General features: G+C 40.2%; 1 protein-coding gene across 1 annotated transcript in view; it reads right to left on the reverse strand.

Moving 5' to 3' along the window:
* The window catches only part of RGS17 (regulator of G-protein signaling 17), a 101107-nt gene that overhangs the window by 23646 nt on the left and 53451 nt on the right, over window positions 1–24010 (reverse strand). Inside the window, exon 2 of the mRNA XM_005684926.2 lies at window positions 10319–10462. Coding sequence (XP_005684983.1) covers window positions 10319–10437 — 119 coding nt within the window. The 5' untranslated portion in view covers window positions 10438–10462. The remainder of the gene's footprint in view (window positions 1–10318; window positions 10463–24010) is intronic.

Raw genomic sequence — 24010 nt, forward strand, 5'->3', positions numbered from 1 at the left:
GAATCCAGGTCTCTTGCATTGCAGGTGGATTCTTTACCAGCTGAGCCACAAGGGAAGCCCCAGAGAAGCTGAGAAACTTGCCAAATATTTCATAGTCATATGTTATAAAACCAGGATTCATCCAGGTCTAATTCCAGTGTGGTTTTCTTCCCTCTCCCATGCTGCTTCTCGAAAGTCGGCTTTATGTGAGGAAAGCATGTTATTAGAATTTGTGTGTCATCTTTAAATATGGCCACACCACATCTATTTAGAATGAAACACATGGACTTATTATTTGACTATTACTTATGATATTAGTCAATTAAAAGTTTCTGTGCTTTTTTTTTTAATACAAAAAAGTAGCAATGAAATATACTTTCTGCTGAGGAGCACATGCTCCCAGGCATGAAAGTTAAAGTGTTAGTCGCTCAGTCCTGTCAGACTCTGTTAATTTCAATTAGATGTAGGAAAATTATGACATTTTCCAGATAAGCAACGGGTAGCTTTAGTTTTCATATTAGTATTGATTTGAAGAGGCTGGGGTGGAGTGAAGAAGACAATTCTTAAATATTGTCCAGGTAGCTAACATATTTGGCTAGGATTTACAAGGGCTGGATTTCATCTTGTTTTAGAAATTGAATAATTTGATTAAACCAGAAAGGGAACCCCGGCTTCCCTCACCATGAGTCTTCACTCCAAAAGATCAGGGTGTCTCAGAGCCTTTGGAAAGGGGTATACTCGGCAACGTTTCTCTCCAAGTTTTTCCTCCTCGTGCACCTTAAGGAGAAGTTTGACTCCCAGAGTTCACTGACCACCTCCCGGTGGACCAGACCACAAGATGTTTTACGATCCTTATCCCTTTGGACCTCCCTGGTGTGTTTGCAACACCCATCATTCCCCTCTGTGTGAAACTCTCCATTCTCCGGGCCGCTGTGCCGGCCCCGTGCTGTGTGTTGTATGTTACCTCCCAGACCATCTATTCTGTCTTCTGTGTTTGCAGAGCTGCACCACTCTTCCCTGAAAGGCTGGCTGGTATTTCCCGAGGTTTCAGCCTGTAGTTCACTGCTCTACATGCTAGGTCATCTTTATCTCCTATCTACTGTGTGCTGATGACTCCCTGCTTGTTCTATCTAATCAAGACCTGCCTGCAAGCTTCAGCATCATTTCCACAACTAATCCTTGGATACCACCAATGGGGCGAGTCCAGCCGGGCCTAACCACATCCTCTGCCAACACGCTCCCGCTCTCTGAAGGCTCCGTCTCTCTACACCAGCGAAGGCAGCTCCTCTATACCGCCACCACGGGGCCAGGTCAGGGTTGGCAGCCCCCACCACAAGCTCTGAGGCTTCTACCCCCTCTGACCTTTCCCTCCCCACCACTCCACTTCATCCTCGCTCCCCTCCCAGGCTCTTCACACTTGGACTCTCCCCTCTCCATCTTCCCTTCCACGTCATGGGAACCATGACCCAGGTGGCCCCGCAGGCATCCCCAAGACACCCAGCAGGATGCGTGTGTCCCTGGTTCCTCCCTGAGCTCAGGCTGTGAGCGCCTGACATTCCTGGCTGGCTCTTGCTTTCTTCTAGCTGGACTTAACATAATCTTTCTCCATTCTTTTTTGGTTCATTCTTTCTACTCTTTTCAACAAGATTGGCTAAGATTGGCTATAATGTTTTCACTGAGTATTTTATTTTCTCCATACCCATCTTTCCACTGATGGTCTAAGTGCTGCAAATGTGACTCAGAAAAAATATATATATATTTACAGTGAACAAAGAGTTGAAAAGGAATGGATAAAGAAGATGTAGTTCATATATACAGTGGAATATTACTCGGCCACAGAAAAGAACAAAAGAATGCCATTTGTGGCAACATGGATAAACCTAGAGATTGCCATGCTAAGTAAAGTCAGACAGAGGAAGACAAATATTGTATGATACCACTCATGTGTAGAAATTAATTTTTAAAAATGATATAAATGAATTTATTTATAAAAGAGAAACAAACTCACAGATTTTGAAAACAAACTTACCAAAGGGGGAATGAATGTTGGGGGAGGGAAAAATTAGAAGTTTAGGATTAACATACACACAACTACTATTAATATATATATAACAGATAATCAACCAGGATCTATCATATAGCACAGGGAACTCTATTCAATATTCCCTAATAACCTATATGGGAAAAGAATCTGAAAAAGAATGAACAAATGCATATGTATAAATGAATCACTAGGCTGTACACCTGAAACTAACACAAGGTTGTAAATTAACTATGCTCCAGTACAAAAAAAAGAAAAAGAATGGAATGCCTTCAGTGGCAAAGGGTCAAGGAAGCCTGATTCTGGCAGTTTTCCAATAGATAGCACTCAGAGGTAACACAGACTCGGCAGAGGCAGCCTCAATACTAAATTTTTCTGGAGGGTGACCTGGGGAATAAAACCAAATATTCATGTCTAGATTCAACTGCTTATTGAGAGTCTGTTCCCTGTCACATTGAAGCAGGGAAAATCCTGTGAAAGCTAATGACGTCAACAGTACCAGGCAATAATCAGCCTTCAACTTTAAATGAGTGAATGAACAAGGGCATGACTTAGAGAAGGTCCATAACCCCAGTGGCCACTTGTTGGTTTTGTGTATACGGCCTGGGAAACCTGGGTTCATTTTGGTACAAGTCTTTTGACTGTGTGTGTTCAAAGATCATAATAAGTTATAGAAACTTACTGATAAAATTTACCCATGACATGGTGAGACAGAATTTTAAAACTAGAATTCTTTGCAAGTGATGTTTTTGATCGTCTGGTTACAAGTCCTTTGGAAGTCCTATGTAGCAAACCTGTGCTCCCATGTGAGATAAATCAGGTCTCTGAGGGTGATGGGCAGAGAAAAGACTGCTTTTTCACTGGGGCCTCAGATGAAATGACTCAACTGGCATGTGTGAGTGGATTTATTTCCAGGGGGATGGTTTCTTTACCATGGAGCAGACATAGATTTTGTTTTCCTTTCAAAAAATATCCTTTGGCTTTTAAAGCATGCCTTTTAGTATTTCCACTGGCAAAGAGCTAACGTGTGACAGCGTCAGAGGATAAAATAGGACATTATTTTTGCACTGTTTTGAATTATACAGGCTGTGGTACTTGTTAAAAATGGAGGGAGGGGTGACCAAAAGTATGTTGATGAAGTGTTTATGGTTCACTTAGTCAGATCTGTTCCATGGTCTGGAAACCAGTGTGTGAAATGGGATATAATTTTAACTTTCACAAGGCTATTTAACACATTCATATTTTGACCAGTTGCTCCTGAGAAGGATGGAGACTATCCATTGCAGTGGACCGAATACTGTAGGCAGCACACAGTAGTGAGTGGGACTGTGCGCGCCATCTGAAAAGTTTTAGTTAATATAATTCCTGAAGAGTTTACAAAGTAAAAAGCTTTGGAAATGGTTCATATCCGGCCTGTAAATGGAAAGTATGGAAGTGTCATCTTAAAGTGGACAAAACAATGGATTGGGATACTAAGAGACTGGCATTTTAGTCCCCTACTGTCATCCAAATGGCTCTCTGAGGAGGCCTTACAAAGAGCTGTGAAAAGAAGAGAAGTGAAAGGCAAAGGATAAAAGGGAAGATATAAGCATCTGAATGCAGAATTTCAAAGAATAGCAAGAAGAGTTAAGAAAGCCTTCCTCAGTGATCAATGCAAAGAAATAGAGGAAAACAACAGAATGGGAAAGACTAGAGATCTCTTCAAGAAAATTAGAGATACCAAGGGAATATTTCATGCAAAGATGGGCTCGATAAAGCACAGAAATGGTATGGACCTAACAGAAGCAGAAGATATTAAGAAGAGGTGGCAAGAATACACAGAAGAACTGTACAAAAAAGATCTTCATACCAAGATAATCACGATGGTGTGATCACTCACCTAGAGCCAGACATCCTGAAATATGAAGTCAAGTAGGCCTTTTTTTTTTTTTTTTCAAGTGGGCCTTAGAAAGCATCACTATGAACAAAGCTAGTGGAGGTGATGGAATTCCAGTTGAGCTATTTCAAATTCTAAAAGACGATGCTGTGAAAGTGCTGCACTCAATATGCCAGCAAATTTGGAAAACTCAGCAGTGGCCACAGGACTGAAAAAGGTCAGTTTTCATTTCAATCCCAAAGAAAGGCAATGCCAAAGAATGCTCAAACTACTGTACAATTGCACTCATCTCACATGCTAGTAAAGTAATGCTCAAAATTCTCCAAGCCAGGCTTCAGCAATATGTGAACTGTGAACTTCCAGATGTTCAAGCTGGTTTTAGAAAAGGTAGAGGAACCAGAGATCAAATTGCCAACATCCATTGGATCATGGAAAAAGCAAGAGAGTTCCAGAAAAACATCTATGTCTGCTTTATTGACTATGCCAAAGCCTTTGACTATGTGGATCACAATAAACTGGAAAATTCTGAAAGAGATGGGAATACCAGACCACCTGACTTGCCTCTTGAGAAAACTATATGCAGGTCAGGAAGCAACAGTTAGAACTGGACATGGAACAACAGACTGGTTCCAAATAGGAAAAGGAGTATGTCAAGGCTGTACATTGTCACCCTGCTTATTTAAATTCCATGCAGAGTACATCATGAGAAACACTGGGGTGGAAGAAGCTCAAGCTGGAATCAAGATTGCCAGGAGAATATCAATAATCTCAGATATGCAGATGACACCACCCTTATGGCAGAAAGTGAAGAGGAACTCAAAAGCCTCTTGATGAAAGTGAGAGTGAAAAAGTTGGCCTAAAGCTCAACATTCAGAAAACGAAGATCGTGGCATCTGGTCCCATCACTTCATGGGAAATAGATGGGGAAACAGTGGAAACAGTGTCAGACTTTATTTTTGGGGGCTCCAAAATCACTGCAGATGGTGACTGTAGCCATGAAATTAAAAGGGGGCCTTATTGCTTACTCCTTGGAAGAAAAGTTATGACCAACCTAGATAGCATGTTGAAAAGCAGAGACATTACTTTGCCAACAAAGGTCTGTCTAGTCAAGGCAATGGTTTTTCCAGTGGTCATGTATGGATGTGAGAGTTGGACTGTGAAGAAAGCTGAGCACAGAAGAACTGATGCTTTTGAACTGTGGTGTTGGAGAAGACCCTTGAGAGTCCCTTGAACTGCAAGGAGATCCAACCAGTCCATTCTGAAGGAGATCAGCCCTGGGATTTCTTTGGAAGGAATGATGCTAAAGCTGAAACTCCAGTACTTTGGCCACCTCATGCGAAGAGTTGACTCACTGGGAAAGACTTTGATGCTGGGAGGGATTGGGGGCAGGAGGAGAAGGGGACGACAGAGGATGAGATGGCTGGATGGCATCACTGACTCAATGGATGTGAGTCTGAGTGAACTCCGGGAGTTGGTGATGGACAGGGAGGCCTGGTGCGCTGTGATTCATGGGGTCGCAAAGAGTCGGACACAACTGAGCGACTGAACTGAACTCAACTGAACTGTCATCAAGGAGCTTAATAGCAGGCAAGTCTTCAGTTGCCTTATCTGTCAAATCAGACATGGAATTTTCCAAATACTAGTTTTTAGAAAAAACAGTTGTCTTTCAAACAAAATCCTGTATCTTAATCTGATGAATGAAAAAGCTGAATAGAGAACCATTCCCTTGGATACTGTCAATGGGGAGCTTGGGACTGAAGTCAGTGACACTCCCCACCCAAACCCCCCAGAATCATCGTCTCACCATCACACAGCAGCAGGAGTCAATGGAACATTCTGGACACATGGTATCTGAAATCTGTGGAGTTCTCATCTTTTATGAGTAAACACAGAAATCAGTGTTGCTTGCTAGGACACCCCCAGGAGTAATGGAGAATTAAAACAGAAGTGGATTAGCACTTAGAGACTTCCTTGAAAAAAACACAGTCTGGGTTATTTTAGTGTAGCCTCTGAAGTTAAGGGAGAGTTCATGGAACAATTTGGAAATTAGGTTTAAGCTCGCAGTGCATTCTGAAAGCTCACTCTTTCTGCCTCCTTTTTGAGGCACCTTGTTTTGTTATTAGCACAAGGCAACACACTTTCACAGGTGTCTGAATGATCTCATGGATTCACACTGTGAGTGGTTTCGTAATGAGTCCAATCTTTAAAAGCATCCTTTCTCATAAAGGAAAGGGAAGGGGGTTAACTACCTGAAGAGGCTGGTCGCTCTTTTTGAGTCCTGATATAAGGGGAAACACTATTTTGACAAACCTGAAGCTCTAGTCGTGTGGTCTTGACAACACTGTCCTGGTTGGGAACAGCTTGGTCCCCTGTGCAGAAGGGCCTCCAAGTTTATCGGCTGTCTGCTCAATGGCCAAGACTCGGACATCCGTGACTTACTTGTGTAACACAGGTTAAAGAGGCTAAACCCGATTCCTTTGCTTTCTTTTCTTGAAATGGGGGGCACCGGGGAGAAGAGGGAGATAGGTGGATTTGGGAAAGGAACTGAAGTGGTTCTTTGACAAGGACAGAGGACCATCGTGAAAAAGTCCTAACTGTTGAGATTTTTGAAGGAAAATATGGGAATATTCAGTATTTACGTATTTATTCTCTTTATTACTGCCCCAAACAAAACATAGTGGTAATTTATAAGGACAGAAATAAATTTAAACATGAGAGAGGAGCTGATGATGAAATGCAAAAGAGAAATGCAAATCTGAGGAAATACTAAGTTGTTTCAAAAAGCTACAACATGGGAGGCCCCAGTGAGATATTTATATTTATTACTAGACAGAGAAATTTATTTTCTTGGCACTCTATTTCCTTAAAAGGAGGTAAAATCAGCTACATGACAACTGTTCCTACTTAAGAATGATGGTTACGTCAGACTTTGATTGCTAACTTTTTTGTACCTAAATTACATTTTTTGGTGTTTCTTCTTGTTCTACTCCTTTGACCTAGCCTGGAAATTTTGAAGAACACTTCTTTCTTTTTATTTTCCCTCTTAATAAGCTTTGACAATTTCTTGCCCTAAACTCAAAGTATAAAAGTTATGATATTTAAAGAATGGATGGGTAAAGGACATCTCCATTTATGAAGAGATAACAGTTCCGATTAGCATCCAACTTAACTATCTTTTTTTTTAAGTAGTTGCTTATATTAGAAACTACCTGTGTGAGCTCAGTCGCTCAGTTGTGTCCGACTCTTTGAGACTCCACGGACTGCAGCCCACCAGGCTCTTCTGTCTGTGGAATATTTTAGGCAAGAGTCCTGGAGTGGGTTGGCATTTGCTGTTGGAGTGGGTTGCCATTTCCTACTCCAGGGGATCTTCCTGACATAGGGAATTAACCTGCGTCTCTTGCACTGGCAGGTGAATTCTTTACCACTGTGTCACCTGGGAAGCCTCCACACTACCTTGATCTTAGCCAAAAGGCTGAGAAGCGATTACATACTATTTATCAAAAAAAGACTTGGATGCTTGTGGACTGTGCATTTTATGACCTAGACTCGGGTATCCATGACTCACTGATAGCAAATACAGCTCTTGACAACAATGCTCTCTTGTCTAAAACTAATACAACGCTCATCCAAGGCACCATATGTTTAGGGTCCAAATAGCAGGTTGGCCAAAAGATCACTCGGGTTTTCTGTAAAAACCCAAAAGAATTTTTTGGCCAACCCAATACTTGTCACCCTAGAGGTGTGGAGAGTTATTGCAGCTTCCAAAAGCTAATTTGTTCTCCATCCACAGTCTGTGTTCTGAGACAATCTGATGCTCACGAGCTCTCATGGACTATTTTGCTTAATCTCCACCTGAAGAATTAATAAAAGCAAGTCTTGCTAAATATCTGAAGGACAGATAAAAACAAACTGCACAAAACACCTGTTTGGCAACAAAGATTACACAACAAAACTTCAGTGTTTGGTATTTTAATCCTGAAGCAATTCAGAAATGAGTTCCTGCAGGCAAATACACTCATATCCTAATTATTGGAACATGGCATAGAGCAAGTGAGAAATAGAAGTCTAATTGTCAACAGGATGTAACAAAATATTTGCAACGTTTTATACAGACTTTAAAGTAAAACAGTTTTCCTTTCCAAAATAATTTTTTATTATATCCACAAGCTGACAGTTTTTAAAAAAATATGCATTATTTGAAGCTAGGTCTTCTGTAAAGAGTTTTTATTTTTCCAATATGAAATGTTCCATAGCCCAGTGACCAACTCTTATTTAATGTACACTATGGATCAGGCGCTGTTCTCAGCTAGTACGTGTTTTATCTCATTGAATGTTTAAAATGACGTTATTACGTAGGGATTCTTATCACTGTCATCTGATAGATGAGAAATCTGAAGACACTAAGCAACTTGTTGAAGGTCAAACAGACAGTGACAGATGAAGAGTTTGAACCTAGGCAGTCTGACTGGATGCTTTTGAACTGTGGTGCTGAAGAAGACTCTTGAGAGTCCCTTGGACAGCAAAAAGATCAAACTAGTCAATCCTAAAGGAAATCAATCTTGAATATTCATTGGAAGGACTGATGCTGAAACTGAAGCTCTAATACTTTGGTCACCTGATACAATGAGCCGACTCATTGGAAAAGACCCTGATGATGGGGAAGATTGAGGGAAGGAGGAGAAGGGGACGACAGGGAATGAGATGGCTGGATGGCACCTCCGACTCAATGGACATTAGTTTGAGCAAACTCTAGGAGATAGTGAAAGACAGGGAAGTCTGGTGTGCTGCAGTTCATGGGGTCTCAAAGAGTTGAACATGACTGAGCGACTAAACAACAACAAGTCTGACTTCAGAACCACCATATTAAGTTGTTCCCCCATAATTCTCGGATTAAGGCCAGAGCTAGATGATCTCCTGAAGAACGAGACAGAAAAAAAATTCACACAACTGCACTGAAATACTTCCCTCTTCTAGAACTCTCTTCTTCCATCTGAAATACTTAATTTACAGCTGAAGGTTGAAAGAAAAAGGAATCGTAGCATGACTTTTCCCAACAAGGAACCATCATCTGGGAAGCAATTTTGATATTTACAAAATCTATTTTAAACCTTCTAGATTGCTGCAGTATTGGATAGTTTTCTGGAAATGAAGTCTCCTAGAGAGTTGAGAGTGTGTTCAACACCAAAGCTGCTACTGGAGCATCACATGTTTCATCTTCTGTTTGGGCCACTGTGATAATGCCACTAGATTACAGGACCAACCTCCAAGGATGTTGGGAAACTGTAGCGATCATGCACAGGAAGATGACTCCAGCAGCTGGGCATTGCCTTATGTTGGTTTTTTTTTTAAACATTTATTTATTTTAATTGGAGGCTAATTAATTTATAATATTGTAGTGGGTTTTGCCATACATTGACATGAATCAGCCATGGGTGTACATGTGGGCACATGGTGCTTTATGGTTTTGAAACAGGTCGGGGAGATCCAACAGACCACTGCTAACCCAGAAGATCCATCTATGAACTGGATCTTACAGGACCCTGAAACGTGTGGTTCTACGGAAATTTCATTAAGTCTAGTTTGGCCCCTCCAACCTCCCAAGGGATCTCATCTTTGTAAATCTCGGAATTCTGGGTCCCACTGATTTTCTTATTTGAAGACACTTTGTGGGTTTGGAATGGAAACAGGGTTTCTGAAGTGCCCCAGTCATGGACATTTAGCACTAGACTGTACCTTGAAAATCAACTTTAACTCTTCATCACTTTCCTAGTGAGGAAACCACAAACCAGAGATTACAACTTTAATGTCGAAGAAGCTGTCAGACAACACTGCATTGGTGGCAGGTTCTCTGGCTCTAAGTTCAGAGTCTTTAACAAACTGGCTTGACCTTCATACCCAGCATAGCCCCTGGCCTTTTAGATTTGTGGGCGTGAGTCTGTGGCACTTCTTTATCCTTTTTAGGAGTCTGTGGCTGAGGTTGCCACTCTAATCTGCGACAGAACAGTCAATCTCTCATGAAAGCACATAGAACTAAACCACCACACGGAATTCAATACTGCTAGAGATTACCTTAGTGTTCTTGTACCTTCTATAATATGGGAGAATGCTGTTTACTGTTCAACAAATACATAGCCACAAATCTTATTTTTACCCAGACCTTTAAGAAGCACGGGTGGAAAAAGTCATGATACAAAACAATTTTTCATTCTTTACTACCAATTTCAGTGTAGATTCGGAGGAAGCATTATATTCTGCTTAGGGAAAGGTGTGCATTAAACCAACAATCATCTCCAATAACTACTGCTTGTAAAGGGAATAAAAAGACAGATCGAGAAGTTTCTATGGTTGCAAGGGCTGACACGCATGTTCACGCCAGTTATGACGCAGCTCAGGCGTGGTATCACACAGATAAGAGGACGTACCAGGAGCAGCTGCAGCAACAGCACCAACAAAAGCAACACGTGTTGTTGGGCCTCTGGTTTCCAGGTGCCTGAGACACAGCAGGTGTTTCTTCATTCTGTGACTGCTGCCTTTTGCGCATTTCAGCTACTGCAGTGCCCAGCTGGCTGAAAGAAGAGAGAAAACATGAGATTGGAAAAAATTACAAGGGTAAATTGCCTCTGCTGAAGGAAGCATACTTTAGTTAAGGGGTTGGGCAGAAGACAATTTGAGAAAAGGTAAACACGAATAAGCTTTAGCAGTCAAGTTGCCAATTCTCCAGAAGTTATTTTAGGCGAAATTCTAAAAACTTTGGGGACAGACTACTACCATTATCGGCTGCATACAATCACAGTAAGTGTTGCCACGTAATCAGAATCAGTTGGGAAGGTAAATATGATAAGGTTTGAAAATGTATTTTTCACTTCCTTCTTTACTCAAGGATGACTACACCTGCTTTCCTTTATGGACACCTTTACATGGTTATAGTGGGTGTAACTCTTTTTTCCACTGACGTTTATAGTAAGGTTATATAAGTTTACGAATCATTGCTACAAGGTTTCTAACTCTATAACATAGTGAAGAAGTACAGTTTGATTTTGGCCCTCTCTTACCTTTCATTTTTTTTCTCATCTCTTTTTAAAACATACAAACTCCTTTGTGGCACTTCTGGCTCACCGTCCAGGGACTTGATAACATTGTCAAAATTCCTTATTCTGGTAGCTGTCCCTGTTGCAAATGCATCAGCTCCCTTTGCTCCAGCACTTAAAATTTATTTTCATTTAGTAGATACTTGTGGAAAAATAAAAAGTTATCAAACCCACAAGAATCATTTTAGTGGAATTTATACATCATGGCAGATAAGAAAAATGCTGGGGTACAGACCGTCCTACCAGTGACCTTACTGGTAGGGTGAGTGGCCACATATTTATAAGCCAAGTGAGTTGCCACATATTTATAAGACCAACTCTAATCCAAAAGTTATTTATGATAAAAAATAAAGTTTTCTTTTATTAGGCTAAAATAAAAGATAACATAAACTTCTAGAAAAGGGAATGATTCTACTGGATAATATTTTCACAAATATGTAATGTATGTAAACCGCACATATATATTATCATATGTATGACTGTGAGCAGTATTTGTTAATAACATAAAGTACTTTGGACTTTTTTAGCATTGTGATCTCGTCCTTTAAAAAACATTTTCAGTGCTCGCTTCGGCAGCATATATACTAAAATTGGAACGATACAGAAAAGATTAGCATGGCCCCTGCGCAAGGATGACACGCAGATTCGTGAAGCGTTCCATATTTTTTGATTTGGGAGAATGGCTTTGAAACATGTATACTATCATGTAAGAATCGAATTGCCAGTCTATATCCGATGCAGGATACAGCATGCTTGGGGCTGGTGCACGGGGATGACCCAGAGGGATGTTGTGGGGAGGGAGGTGGGAGGGGGGTTCATGTTTGGGATCGTATGTACACCCATGGTGGATTCATGCCAATGTATGGCAAAACCAATACAGTATTGTAAAGTAAAATAAAGTAAAAATAAAAATTTAAAAAAATTAACTAAAAAAAAAACCCACTTTCAGTTCTGAATACAATGATAGATACTTAAAAAAATACCATATTCTTTTTTTAAATTTTATTATGTTTTACTGGAGGATAATTGTTTTACAATGTTCTGACAGTCTCTGTCATACATCGATATGAATAAGTTATATCTATATCTATATAGATATATAGATACAGATATCCCTTCCCTCTGGAGTCTCCCCCTCCCCATCCCACCCCCTCTAGGTTATCTCAGAGCACCAGGCTGGGTTCCCTGTGTTACAGTAGCTTCCTGCTAGTTATATATTTTAAACATGATAGTGTATATATGCCAGTGCTACTTTCTCAAGAGCAACCCTCTGCTTAGACCAGAAACAAACAAGAAAACCACAGTGGTAGATAAACAGGGGTAAAGTCACAGTAATTCTGTAATTCAACTAAGGGAACAGAAAGCAGCAAAGGTTCCATGTTCTACTGGGGTAAAAAACGCTCCACTGTGAGTAGTGGAAGACCAGACTTCAGGTCACCTGAATAAACTCAGGGGTGGTGGTTCTGTCACTCATAAAAAGATGCCAAAAAAGCGATCTGTACTATCAAGGGTACCTAGTTGCAGGAGTGAAAGGATGCACAGAGAGCCCACCTGACCTGACCTAGGCCAAGCAACCCACAGGTTCTGTGATTGGGTTAAGGATATCTCCAAAACCATTCCTGGATGAGAGAAAATCCTGAGATGCCAATGAAAGAGCTCCTTTGGAACTGAAGGTCTTGAGGGACTACAGGAGATAACTGAGAAGCATTATAAAGAGTGAGAGTGAGGAATACACCTGTTAGTGTGTTGCCTGAAAGCAAAAAATCCAATTAACACTAAAACCAGAAAGTCACTCAACAATCATGAGATGACTATACTCCTGATCAAATGCAAATAATAGAATCATCTAAAATTAGTTTAATGAGCATATATTTAACATAAACAATATGACAAAGGAAAAAACTATTCATATAAGAGAACAAGAAATTATAAAAACAAATATAGGCAAAAATGAAACAAGAATAGACAAGATAGAAAATGTAGAAACAAGCAACATAGCCATTAAAAAGATTCAAATGAAACAATCTCTTCCCATAGCAACCCCCAGAAGAATAAGTATCAAGGACTGTACTCAGAATTCAACAAAAAGAGAAAAGTTCAAACATATAAAAGGGAATTGAGACAAGCATAGCAGTAACACTGAAAGATTCCAGTATATGTCCAACAAGATTTTTATCATAAATAAAGAATTAACAGACTGTCAGGGAAGTATTTTCAAGGAAGTTTTATTGGAAGAAAAAACAAAAAACAAAACCAAAAAGACTTACAATGAAAGAGCATACCACATGCTTTAGCAGAATTAATAAAATCCACACATATATGCATTAAAATATAATCACAAAAATCTAAGATAAAGATATAAGCTGAATTACCCACAGAAGAGTAACAAGGTCTGACAGAAGAATAGCCACAGCAATCAGACAAGAAAAATAAAAGATCAAAATTGGGGACTGACCTCGTGGTCCAGGGGTTAAGAATTTGCCTGCCAATGCAAGGAACATGGATTCGATCCCTGGTCTGGGAAGATTCCACATGATATGGAGCAACTAAGCCCATGTGCCTCAACTACTGAGTCTGTGCTCCACAATTATTGAGCCTGTGCTCTAAAGTCTGTGAGCCACAACTATTGAGCCCGTGTGCTGCAATTACTGAAGTGTGTCTAGAGCCCGTGCATTGCAACAAAGAGTAGCCCTCACTCACCGCAACTGGTGAGACAGCCTGGGCAGCAAGGAAGACCCAGGGCAACCAAAAAGTGAAATCCAAATGGGAAGGGAAGAGGTAAAATTGACTACACAGGAAAACTACCAGAACTAATGAACAAATTCAGCAAGGTAAGAATCCGCCTGGAGTGCGGGAGACCTGGGTTCGATTCCTGGGATGGGAAGATCCCCTGGAGGGCATGGCAACCCACTCCAGTATTCTTGCATGGAGAATACCCAATGGACAGAGGAGCCTGGCAGACTACAGTCCACAGTGTTGCAAAGAGTCGGACATGATTGTGCAACTAAGCACAACACAGCACACAGCAGGATACAAGATTAACGTGCAGAAATCTATTGCACTTCTTTACGCTAACAATAAAATATCAGGAAAAAAATGCTTAGTTGCATTTGCTTCCTGTGTGCCATGATAAACAGTGATGCTGAAGGTAATTCATGTGGTTTACCTATAAATACAGAAAGAAAAATTTGTATGTCTGTTACAGTTTTCTCTGAGTTCATCAATCAAGGTTTAAGCAAAACAAGTCTTCTTAATGTTATACAAGTGAAAAAAGGAAAAAAAAAAGTTTTGCAAAATGATCATATCTATGGACTGAAACTGTCAAATACTTTTGAATATGTGGAGGTCAATCCTTCTTCCTTCTCTTCGACTCCATAGGAAGAAAAACTGTCAAGAGATCACTTACTTTCAAAGATAGAGGAGAATGAAGTAGGAAAAATTCTCCTTTACCAACAAGAACGCACCTGTGCACAAAATTGGGACTTCAGGCTTTGTGAAGTGTGCAGCCCCAGGAGGACGCAGGATCCAGGGGCAGAGCAGGGCTGGGAGCAGGTGTGGTGGCCTCTCATTGCTCCCCTCACCCTGGCCGACTTGAAAACACTTCATTTAGGGCTTTCCTGGTGGCTCAGTGGTAAACAGTCTGCCTGACAACGCAGGAGACATGGGTTTCATCCCTGGTCTGGGAAGATAATACATGCAGAGGAACCGAGCCCACGTGCCACAACTATTGAGCTTGTGCCTGAGAGCCCAGGAGCCACAAATATTCAAGCCCTCGGGCCCTTAAGCTCAGCAACAAGAGAAGCCACTGCAATGAGAAGCCCGCGTACAACTACAGAGAAGCCCCTGCTCTCCGCAATAAGAGAAAGCCCATGCAGCAACCAAGACCAAGCACGGCCAAAATAAATTAAAAAACAGAAGTACTTCATTTAGTTCTCACTGAGGTTCTCGGAATGCTGCTATGGAATAAGATTAATGGCTCCAGCATCTTCATTTCCCCCTCCATGGCTTAGGCAAATTTATTAACAAGGAAAACCCATAAATCTAGATAGTGATCAGAGAGGGCTTTCCTTCTGTTGTGAATTATTGTTATCTTCCAAGAAATGAAGAGAAAATTCTGCTCTCACTTCCAGTTGTATACAATTTTATCCCATGTTGCTCCTTTCATTTTTTCTGGATGAGATGTAATGATCAAAACCATCTTTATGCAAAAAAATAGCAAAAATCAACACGCAGAACTACAGCAAACCAAAAAGCTTCTGCACATCAAAATGAAAAGTCAATCTACAGAATGAGGGAAGTATTGGGCGACAACAGGTCTGATATGGTCCCCAAATATTTCCCCCATCCTGTAGACTGACTCAGTGATAAAGACCCCACAAGCAAGGCAGGAGTCATAGTTGTGGGTTCGATCCCTGGGTCAAGAAGATCCCTGGAGGAGGAAATGGCAACCCACTCGCAGTATTCTTGCCAGGAAAATCCCATGGACAGAGGAGCCTGGTGGGCTAGTCCATAGGGTGGCAAAGAGTCAGACATGACTGAGCGACTGAGAACATATGTCTGATAAAAGGTTAATTTCCAAAATATACAAAGAATTCCTACTATTCAATAACAAAAAGACAAAAAAATCTGATTTGAAAATGGGCAGAGGAATTGAACAGGCATTTTTCCAAAGGAGACATACAAATGGCCAAACAGATGGCAAGATGCTCAGCATCACTAATCATCAGGGAAGTGCAAATCTAAACCATAATGAGATTAGCACCAAACACTTGCTAGAAGGGTTATCATCAAAAAGACGAGAGATAACAAGTATTGTCCAAAATGTAGAGGAAAGGGAACCCTTGTGCGATATTGGTGGGAATGTAAATTGGTTCAGCCACTAAGGAAAACAGTATGGAGGTTCCTAAAAAAATTAAAAGATAACAATATGATACAGCAATCCCACTTCTGAATATATGTCCAAAGGAAATGAAAACTGGATATCAAAAAAATGTTTGCATTCCCATGTTTACTGCAGCATTATTCACAAAGGCCAGGATATGGAGACGACCTAAGTGTCCATCGATGGATGAATGAATAAAGATGTGATATACGTATACAAACAATGGAATATTATTCATGGATAGTTCTTAAGGGCATTATGTTAAAGGTGATAAAGCAGACAGAGAACAAATATGGCATGGCATCACTTATATGTAGGCTTCCCAGCTGGTTCCGTGGTAACAGAATCTGTCTGCCAGTGCAGGAGAGGCAGGAGACACAGGTTCGATCCCTGAGTCGGGAAGATACCCTGGAGGAGGAAACAGCAACCCACTCCAGTATTCTTGTTGGAAACTTTTATGGATGGAGGAGCCTAGTGGGGTACAGTGGGGTCACATGGGGTCACAAAGAGTTGGACAGGATTGAGCAACTGAGCAGGCATGCATTGCTTATATGTAGAATTTAAAAAGTTGAATTCATAAAAACAGAGAATAAAATCAGAGGTACCAGAAACTAAGGTGTGGGGGAAATGGGAAGATGTTGATCAAAGGGTACAAACTTGAAGTTAGAAGATGAATCAGTTCTTCTTATTCATAGAAGATGAACAGCAAATACATGGCACTGTGATTATGGTTAACACTACTATATTGCCTATTTTGAAGCTGTTAAGAGACCTGAGGATGAGATGGTTGGATGGCATCACCGACTCCCTGGACATGAGGTTTGAGCAAACTCCAGGAGATGGTGAAGGACAGGAAACCTGGTGTGCTGCAGTCCATGGGGTCACAAAGAGTCAGACATGACTGAGCGACCGACGATGACAAAGAGACTTGATCTTAAATACTCTCACCATAAAAAAAAAATGATAATTATGTGATGGGATGAAGGTGTCAGCTAGTACTACTCAGGTAGTCATACTGCAATATATAAATGCATCTGATCAACACATTTTACACCTTAAATTAACACTGTTATATGTCAATTATATCTCAGTTTAAAGAACATCTTTACAGTTTGAATAATGAGTCAAATAAAACAATATAAAATTTAAAAGGATACATACAGCATCTAAAAAACTGCATATGACAAGGATGGGAGAAACATGGCTTAATAGGATCATAACAAGGTAATTTATTGGACAATAAATTCATTATTAATCAACAGTATGATATAAACAAAATCATTTAGAATGCATTAATAAGAATATGGTTTGTAATACAAACTGGTGATAGGTCTTCCCTGGGCTGGTTAAATGATTACGTTCAATTTTGGCCCCCACAGCATAAGAAGGAAAGTGGAATTTGCTCAGAAAATCAGGAAAGTTAAAAAAAAAAAAATTAAAAAAAATCTCATGAGAATATTACACTTAGAACACAAGTGTTTAAAGAAGATTCAGATAAATCAGAATCAAAATTACCTAGTATTTGAAGTAACATTCAGTAGAAGAAAATGTCCATCTGCTTGTAAGATTCCTAATGTTAGAAGATGGATTGATAAATAGAAGCAACCGAAAGAGACTTGCTCTCATAAATAGAAAGTCTGTCTGATATTCAGGTAAGACCTTAATTTACCTGTGAGGTTAGTATCAAGTCAAGCTTTCTTGAACTTATTCAAGCTAAGGCTGGACATTCTGAAAGAGGCTGATGTACAGGGGCCTTAAGTTTACATGGATGGTTAGGTTAGACTGAGAAAAATGTTCTTAGTTCTAAAGTTGTTATTCTTAAAATGGGCTGCCCAAGCTGAGAACTGTCTTTAAAAATACAGTTGGGAGGGAGATGAAAAACTGTTTTTCTTTTAAATTTGTTCTCTTGTGGATAGCACTGTCAAATCTTGAGTATGTCCTGATATTATTCTTTATCATTTTTGCTTATATGTTGTTTCCCAATTGAATTATAAAACTCTTATGGGGAAGGAGAGAAAAATATATTTAATACATATTGGTTTTCCCGGAATTTAGCAGTGTTTTCTGTCAACAGCAGATGCTCATGATACTCTATCAGCTATACCTCAATAAAAAACAGTGGATTTTTTACAATACAAATACAACACAATAAAGTAAAATAAAATAAAAATGTGTATTTTATCCTCTTAGAAACATTCATATCTTATCTTAGGAACACAACTCAGGGACTGAAGCTGGGTCTCCTGCCTTGCAAGTGGGTTCTTTACTGTGTGACCCACCAGGGAAGCCCGTATAAAACTTCAGTTCAGTTCAGTTCAGTCGCTCAGTCGTGTCCAACTCTTTGCGGCCCCATGAACCGCAGCACGCCAGGCCTCCCTGTCCATCACCAACTCCCGGAGTCCACCCAAACTTAGAAATAAACAAATGACAATATCCTCCATCCCTCCTGCTAAGCTGCAGTACAATATGGTGGTTAAACCATCTTTGGAGTTGGGCTGTGTCCCGATCTTCCCTCTTGTCATCAACTGTATGCCCTTTGGATAGTTATTTAATCTCTTTGTGTCCAACGTCCGTATCTGAAGGTAATTATTGATAATTACAGAACATATCAGTATATCATTACTACTATAAGGGTTAAGTGGATTAAAAATTTAAAATACTTGGAAAAAAATCATCATATATACAGTAAGTACTTAAGTACTTACTTAAGTACGTTGTACTCAAGCACAATGCTTGAGAGCATTGTACATAAGGTCACCAACAAGCTGGTGTGGTAAATATTTTCAGGCTACAGCTGCTGAAGATTTCCATCACTTCCTTCCTCCTGAGAGATCACTCCACTTTATACAGGGCGGATTGTACTGCTCTTGTGTCCATTGGTTAGACTCTTCCTAGATCAGAGATCTACACAAAGGCTTACTCAGTGAAGAAAGAAAACTAATGGTTTGAATTTTCACTTTGCCACGAACACTGTAATTTTTATCACATGTAAATGAACTGAGTCTGAAGTGACTCATAGTATCCACAATCCACTCCCTACCCCACAATCACACTTCATTATAATTGAAGCCATCTTGTCATGTTTAGTGAAAGCATTCAGTTTGGTCATATAGTTGTTGATTCAGTGTTGAGCCCCAAAAAGGTATTTGCTAAATAAGCCAAATTTGTGAGGCCCTTTTTAGCATGAGGGTGGACAAGGAAGCAATTCATCATATTTATTCCTAGTGGTGATATATTTCCCCTGTGAAGAAAACAACCCACTCCTCAATTTAAAACTTCTGATAACTACCCTGCTTCAGCTAAGCTGCATATATCTATGTAATGGAGCAAGCTTTCCGTGCCACCTCCTGTTTCAGGACTTATTCTTCTAAAAAGGGTGGTATTCAAAACAGCTTTTCCCCCTTTTTTGAGGTGGGGGGGAGAGTTTTTGGTATGCTTTTTTCAAAACTCACCATTTGGAAAAATCACCATTTTATGATTACATTAAACTATGAAACATTCAAGAAGTAAACTGTGCATTCAGAGCGAATAATCACTAAGAACAGGATTTGGTCCACTCTTGGCAGTTAGAATCTGGTTCCATCAGTGAATCCATCCATTCGATTCCTTTTCCTTAGTGATATATGAAGCTTGCTAAAATGCCACATTATGTTGAGTCAGCAATTCTCTCATGTTCATATTTTCATACATATTTATAAGTACATAAATATGTATCATAACATATAAATCTATAAAAAGACTAGAAATTTTTCCTCCTGTGCTTTCCTCTACCGTTAAAGTAGAGACCCAGAACCTTGTTAGTCCTCTTCCTCTTTCGGCTCATGAGCATTTTTCAGACACATTGAAAAGCATTAGTTCATGGAGCTATCTAAAACAGCACCTTGTACAGCTCAGCTGCTAATTTTTGTCCCCCCGAAGATTCAATCATTTCCATCTGACACAGCATCACAATTTCCACTCTTGTGATTCTGCACTTCTATCAACTTTCTATTTTCTTCTTTTGACTATGATTTTTGGAGTATAGTGTCTTTGGAGTAAAAGAGCTCTGGACTGGAATCACAAAGAGCTGCCTGTACTGGCTACGTGGCATTAAGGTACTTAATCTCTGCCTCTGTTTGTAAAATGGAGCATACCTGCTTCACAGGTGCTGCAGCGGCAAAAAAATCTGCCTGCAGCACAGCAGACACAGATTCAGTCCCTAGGTGGCGAAGATCCCCTGGAGGAGGAAATGAGAACTCACTCTAGTGTTCTTGCCTGGAAAATTCCATGGACAGAGGAGCCTAGTGGGCTACAGTCTATGGCGTCGCCAAGAGTCAGACATGACAGCACGTACAGAGACACACACACGTATCTGTAATTACAACAGTAATAATTGCTCCTACTTTTATTACCTTTAGACAAATTACTGTCTTCATATTTATTTACAAACATACTCCTGATGATTTCCTTCGAAATTGTATGATGGGTTTTTAAACTATAACTGCAGGGATGAGAGATTTACTTAGCAGTTGCCAAGGTTTTCATACAAAGAGTTAAAACGTGGGTGCTTGCCATTCAAAGTGTAGTCTATGGACCAGAAGCATCACACCCCTTGGGAGGTTTTTAGGAAAGAGGATTTCAAGTCCCACATCAGATGAGCTGGATCTGATTTTGCATTTTAACAATACAAAACAATATGGAGATACAAATGATGGGTGTACTTAGAGCCTGGGAAGCGCTGGTTCAGGCCACACTAAGCTGTGAACTTGAAGCATCGTGGTTGTCGTGTAGAGGAAGTATATTCACAAGAGTCAGAAAGACATCGTGTGTTCAAGTGAAGCACCAGCTGGAAGGAAAGATCACCAAAGGCTTGTTCAACTGCTCCCTGTCAGGCTCATTCACTTGTTTTCCTCTCTCTAGGGCTTTCTTCCCAAAAGACCCTGAAGTTGGCAAAGGCTGAAAGCAGGAGGAGAAGGTGACGCCAGAGGATGAGATGGCTGGACAGAATCACCGACTCAACAGACGTGAGTTTGAGCAAGCTCTGGGAGATAGTGAAGGACAGAGAAGCCTGGTGTGCTGCAGTCCATGGGGTCACAGAGAGTCAGACATGACTGAGCAACTGAACAACAACAGGTGCTTTCTACTCAGTGTCACAAAGAACTGTGTGCCTTCCTCTTTGAGCTATGACTTGTCTACAAGCCTGTTTATATGAGAACTGGACTCTGACACCCTAAAGAGTCTCACTTTTTTTGGTATCTCCAGCACCTGGTGGAGGTATTTCCTCCAGGAACCTTTGCAGAACTTTCCAGCCTGTGGGAAGGTGTTGGGCACTGCTTACACTTCTCTGACCTGTAATTCCATATTGTTTTAGAGCTTTGCCATTTGAGAGCTTTTCTTACAAGACTGTGAGTTCTTTTAGGGCACAGTCTAGACCATTCACCTTGGTACTTTTGATACACATGAAATAATACTCATGTGTCTTGATTAAGCTTCCACTAAGGACGGGTATTTTGCGAGCTGATGGAGGTCATAGAACCAACCCTCTATTTTACTCTCAGCACAAGAGTTATCTTCATGGGGAAAATTTTTTCTCATAAAGTTTATCCCTTTTTTCTCCTTCTTCACATGTTGACACCTGCTCATGTTTGTGTGTTCTGGAATCTAATATAAGTGAAAGTCACTCAGTTGTGTCTGACTCTTTGTGACCCCCATGGACTGTAGCCCACCAGGCTCCTCTGTCCATGGGATTCTCCAGGGAAGAATACTGGAATGGGTTGCCATTTCCTTCTCCAGGGGATCCTCCTCGACCCAGGGATCGAACCCTGGTCTCCTGCATTGCAAGTAGGTTCTTTACTGTCTGAGCCACCAGGTAAGCCCATGCGAAATTTAGTTATTTGGATGCTAATATCATCAAAATGATATGTGGTAAAAGCACCATGTTTTCCAGGAATTTCACCACACACAAAAGCTTGAGAACTAGTGAGGCTGTCAGTGTTTGTTAAATGAGTGAAACAGAGAAAGAAAAGGCTCTTCTAGTGCAAGTGAGTAGGCAGATGCTCTAACAGAGGCCAGAGTTGCAGACTTAAAATGAATGGAAAGGTTATTCAATTACTGGGTAATTTCAGAAAGTCTAGAGGACCAGTACAGACACAGCAGCACTTTTAAAGGCCCAATTTTTACCTGACTCATTCAAGCTCTGCTTTAGTTTAAAACAGCAGCATTAGCTTAGGGTGAATGTTTTTGAAATGGGACCAAAAATACATTACAGTAAGAGCAATTCTGTCATAAACACTGCCTGGTGACAATGAGACTCCTTAACATGGCCTATTACTGTCATTGCGCCATTCGAGAAAATACCAGTGATTAATATGGAGTCATAATGTGTTTACTTAGGAAAGCACTGATAGCACTTTCATCTTTGTGACATATTCATTTTGAGATTCATCAAACTGCTTTTCAAAGAGCAGACATGCTCATTATTTCAATCCACATAAAGAAGATAAGCAAGTTAACATGAGGAAAGGGAAAAAAGACGGAAAATGTGAAAAGGAAAAAGAACGCAGTAGAGAAAACAAAATTACAACATTTGGGAAAAGGGTGTGCCAGAGACAGCGTCTCTGAGTAGAAATTATTCATATAATTATTTAAGATGCTTATACAAGCAGGGATAATTACTATGGAAATTCAACATAGGGCACTGTTCATCTAAACACGTTAAACAAGAACAGACATTAATACCATGTGGAAGCATTCTCAAAAGGACCTAAAACATACAAAATATATCTCATTTATGTTTGTGTTTCATGTTATATCTCTGCGTGCTATTCAAGCAATTTTCCACAACTAAGCCGACATGGGTTCCCTCTGATTCTCTCTTGCATTTCGTAACACACCCATATGGAACAATCGTCAACTCAGACATACTCACCATATGAGGTAGTATACTATCTGTTTTTCTGGAAGCTACATTCTATATATTTTGCCTTATACTCATAAACACCTAAAAAAGAACTTTAAAAATATATAATCAGGTAACCAGTAAACTTGCTCAAAAGTCAGTGTTCTACTCAAGGCGAAAATCTGTCAGAGAGAATGATTCGTGGTCATCATTCCCTTCGGTACATTTGCTCAGTCGCTAAATCGTGTCTGACTCTTTGTGATCTCACGGGCTACAGCATGCCAGGCTTTCCTGTCCTTCACTATCTCCCAGAGTTTGTTCAAACCCATGTCCATTGAGTTGATGATGCCATCCAACCATCTCATCCTCTGTCACTCCCTTCTCCTCCTGCCCTCTCAATCTTTCCAAGCATCGGGGAATCTTCCAATGAGTCAGCCCTTTGCATCAGGTGGCCAAAGGAATGGAGCTTCAGTATCAATCCTTTCAATGAATATTCAGAGTTGATTTCCTTTAGGATTGACTGGTTTGATCTCCTTGCTGTCCAAGGGACTCTCAGCACATTGCATCTATTTAATCAAAATAATGACTTCCCTTTACTGTCTTTAATATAAGTAATTTCAGCAAACGGATGCCTATTATAAAGTTCATTTCAGTTCAGTCTTTTTTTTTTTTTTTAATAAGAATGCTGACCTCCAGGAAGTACACAAGTGATGGAATCAATTCAGTCAGCTCTCTTCAGTTACACAGCAAAACATTTTTACTCATTGCAGGAAGAGTGGGCAGCTGCTATTAGAAAGGCTGAGTACAAGGATGAGGCTCTACTCAGGAGCCCCTGACCTGGCTGCTCCCAGTTGCCCACCAAGGACCCTCCGAGATACAGAAAAGAGACAAGAAATAACAGGTTTTATTTTGGCAGGGGGTGGGGAGGTGAGGAACCACAATTATTTTTCACCCTCATATATCCATGCAAGAGCACTGGTAATGAGAGAAACTGTTAATTTAATTTTTAACAAAGACTAAATCTGGGGTGAAAAAAAAATAAAAATAAATCTGGGGTGAAGAGTGAACATTGGCAGTAATATCCAGAACAAATAAGAGTCAGGTCTAAATGGATACTGACTAATGATAAATGATAGATGATATTGATAAATGATAAAGATATTTAATAAACGATATTGACTTCAAAGTTCTAGGGTTATTATAAAGATATTTAATACTCTCTATACACAAATATACACATAGATGGTATATATACATAGATAGCATA

Source organism: Capra hircus, chromosome 9 (assembly GCF_001704415.2).
Source record: "Capra hircus breed San Clemente chromosome 9, ASM170441v1, whole genome shotgun sequence".
Classification (NCBI taxonomy): Eukaryota; Metazoa; Chordata; class Mammalia; order Artiodactyla; family Bovidae; genus Capra; species Capra hircus.